General features: G+C 41.1%; 1 protein-coding gene across 1 annotated transcript; it reads right to left on the reverse strand.

Annotated features, from left to right (window-relative positions):
* Positions 1-547: 547 nt before the first annotated feature.
* LOC112286336 (uncharacterized) lies at positions 548-2161 on the reverse strand. Its single transcript, XM_073536067.2, has 2 exons — positions 1915-2161; positions 548-1493 (listed from the first exon to the last, which is right to left on the reverse strand). The coding sequence occupies exon 2, from the start codon at positions 1476-1478 to the stop codon at positions 1224-1226; it is 255 nt and encodes an 84-aa protein (XP_073392168.1). The 5' UTR covers positions 1479-1493; positions 1915-2161; the 3' UTR covers positions 548-1223.
* Positions 2162-2422: the final 261 nt, after the last annotated feature.

Here is a 2422-nt window from a genome sequence, read left to right on the forward strand (position 1 = left end):
TACCCATCCGGAATAGCTTATGTTTGTAGCAGTGATGAACATTTCTTCTGTCTTCATACCACCTTCGTAAACTCTTATATCCATCTTCTTCATTAGATTAGAGAAGTGGTTAAGCGTACTTCTCTTATAGAAGTAATACTTAATAAACTTCTTGTCACCTTCGAGGTATGATCTTAGTAGCCGTCTAGTGCACATTACAGTCTTAGCAATGTTGTTACGACCAACTAGCTCAGATATCTTGTTCATCTTCTCACGTACGTTTATTCCCATAGCAGACACAAGTATAGCAGATTAAGGGGCACAGCAGATTGTGAAGCAAAACAAACATTGTGCAAAGCCATGTAGTCACTAAGACAGTGAGCAAAGGATTGTTGCTCATTGCCATCGTCACAGCACATAGAGTAAAAGAACATAACCTTTTTGGTGGAGCCAGTATGCATTCTTCACCCACACAATGGAATACAAATACAAGCATTCAGGAATGCAATGTTTAGGTGGAAAGCTCACCAGAATCATCAGATACCATCTTTGAAAACTGCAGAAGTAATTCCCCATTACAACATCACAGAAGAACGATAGAATTATTACTGAACGATTACATATCGCTTGATAAAGCTGAAGTCTATGATAAGAACAGATCATAAAAAAATAATGAGCTCCTCTACGGACTATTGTGCCTGTACCTACACCTCAGAGACTTCGTCAGCTTTCCAAAAGTCATGCAGAACAAGACCGGAACGTAATAACGAGTGTCATGGCGATTGCCATCTTCAAATGAACTTCATCAACATTGATTGATAACAGCCTGATGCCCAGAAGGGGTTTGTGGACAAACTTAAAACTCATAAGAAACCCTCAAATCTGCTAAACCATAAGCACTGTGGTAAACAAAGACCAATTCCCGCCAGAGACAAGGTATCGAATTGATGAAAAGGGAAATTCCACAATTGCGTAGGTTACACGCAGAACTGTCAAAAATGGTTGATTCTTGCAAGAAGTTAAAACTCACAGGGCATGAACATTCTAGCTTAATCCTAGAATATTCATGTCCAGATTGCATTCAAGTCGCTCCTGAAAAATTGAACCGATCTGTCTTTCTCGTGCGATCTCAACCCCATCGAAGTTAAAATGCATAGATCAGTTCATGTTATTCTCTCATTCCTTCGCAGTGACGGATGCTCAATCAAAAAATAAATTTTCCACGCTTCCAAGGCTCAATACCACTACACATTAAAACCCTCTCGCCGCAGGCACTGCTTGTGGGCCTCAATCCACTTCGCACAAGCGTTTTCCCCATGTTCCACGATGCAATCGTCCCGCAACTTCTTCGTCTCCGGACAGGCGCAACAAATTTTCTTCTTCGGCGCCTCCGCAGGCCCAACTGCTGCTGCAACTGGCGTGACTGCTCTCTTTACAGTGTCATCTGTGACAGCTGTCGTACTCGACTTTCCAACTTCTTGACTAGAAGAATTTCCCATTCAACTCAATAAATTCTGCAAATCGAGCACGTAAGCTCATTTCCACTACAAAAATATCTCTAATGCAGAGGTCTATCTTGTTCAGAAAGTAACCGAAATCAATGAAACAAACGCAACCACACAGCTATTGAGCAAAACCCAGAATAAATTCAATGGCAGTCCAAATCAAACGATTGCGTACTTCTCACAAAACCGTCACCAAAATCCAAAACCCAAAACGCTCATCACAGGTGAAACCCAATTCACTTCGAGGGTATCGCCAAAGAACGCAGACGTGATCAATTGCAGAATTTGGGAGATAAAATACGGTCACGTAGATACACACTTAGCATGAGCAAGAAAAAAAAGTAAAGATAAAAATAAAACCACACCCACAATGAAGCAGTTCCGATTGGTCTCAAAGTGAAAAACGAGAAGCAGGCATTATCAAACACACCTTAAAGCATTAAACAGGAGACACGAATGAAGGAGAGCGGCGACTGTCGTCACGCGTTAGCTTCAGTCTCGGCGGTGAGGAAAGCAGAACGAAGTTGACAAAGTCACAAAAACACTGAAATGAAGGGGCGCTCTTCATTTACACCAAAAATACTCCGCGGTCCATAGCGTGGCCATGAAGCAACAACAAGAATTTGTGCATTGTATAGTTCCTTTTTTCATGGATGCGACCAGCTTCCGACGGCTCGGCATGCATTCACGGTGAGAAATTAGGGTTTTGTGTGTGTAAATGCAAGTTTGTGACGCTTCTTGGGATGGAGTTTGGGTTTTGGTGCATTTGATTGGCAAGGTAATGAATTATTTTCTTCACACATTCCATGTAGTTGGAAGCTGCATATTAGATAGATATTATTATAAAGGTGTTTAAAATAGGCATTTTGTATAGAGATGAAAATTATCCCACAATATATTTGTTCATAAGAGGTTGAGTTTGAATAGATGGATGTGTT

The sequence above is a fragment of the Physcomitrium patens genome, chromosome 9 (assembly GCF_059467195.1).
Source record: "Physcomitrium patens ecotype Gransden chromosome 9, ASM5946719v1, whole genome shotgun sequence".
Classification (NCBI taxonomy): domain Eukaryota; kingdom Viridiplantae; phylum Streptophyta; class Bryopsida; order Funariales; family Funariaceae; genus Physcomitrium; species Physcomitrium patens.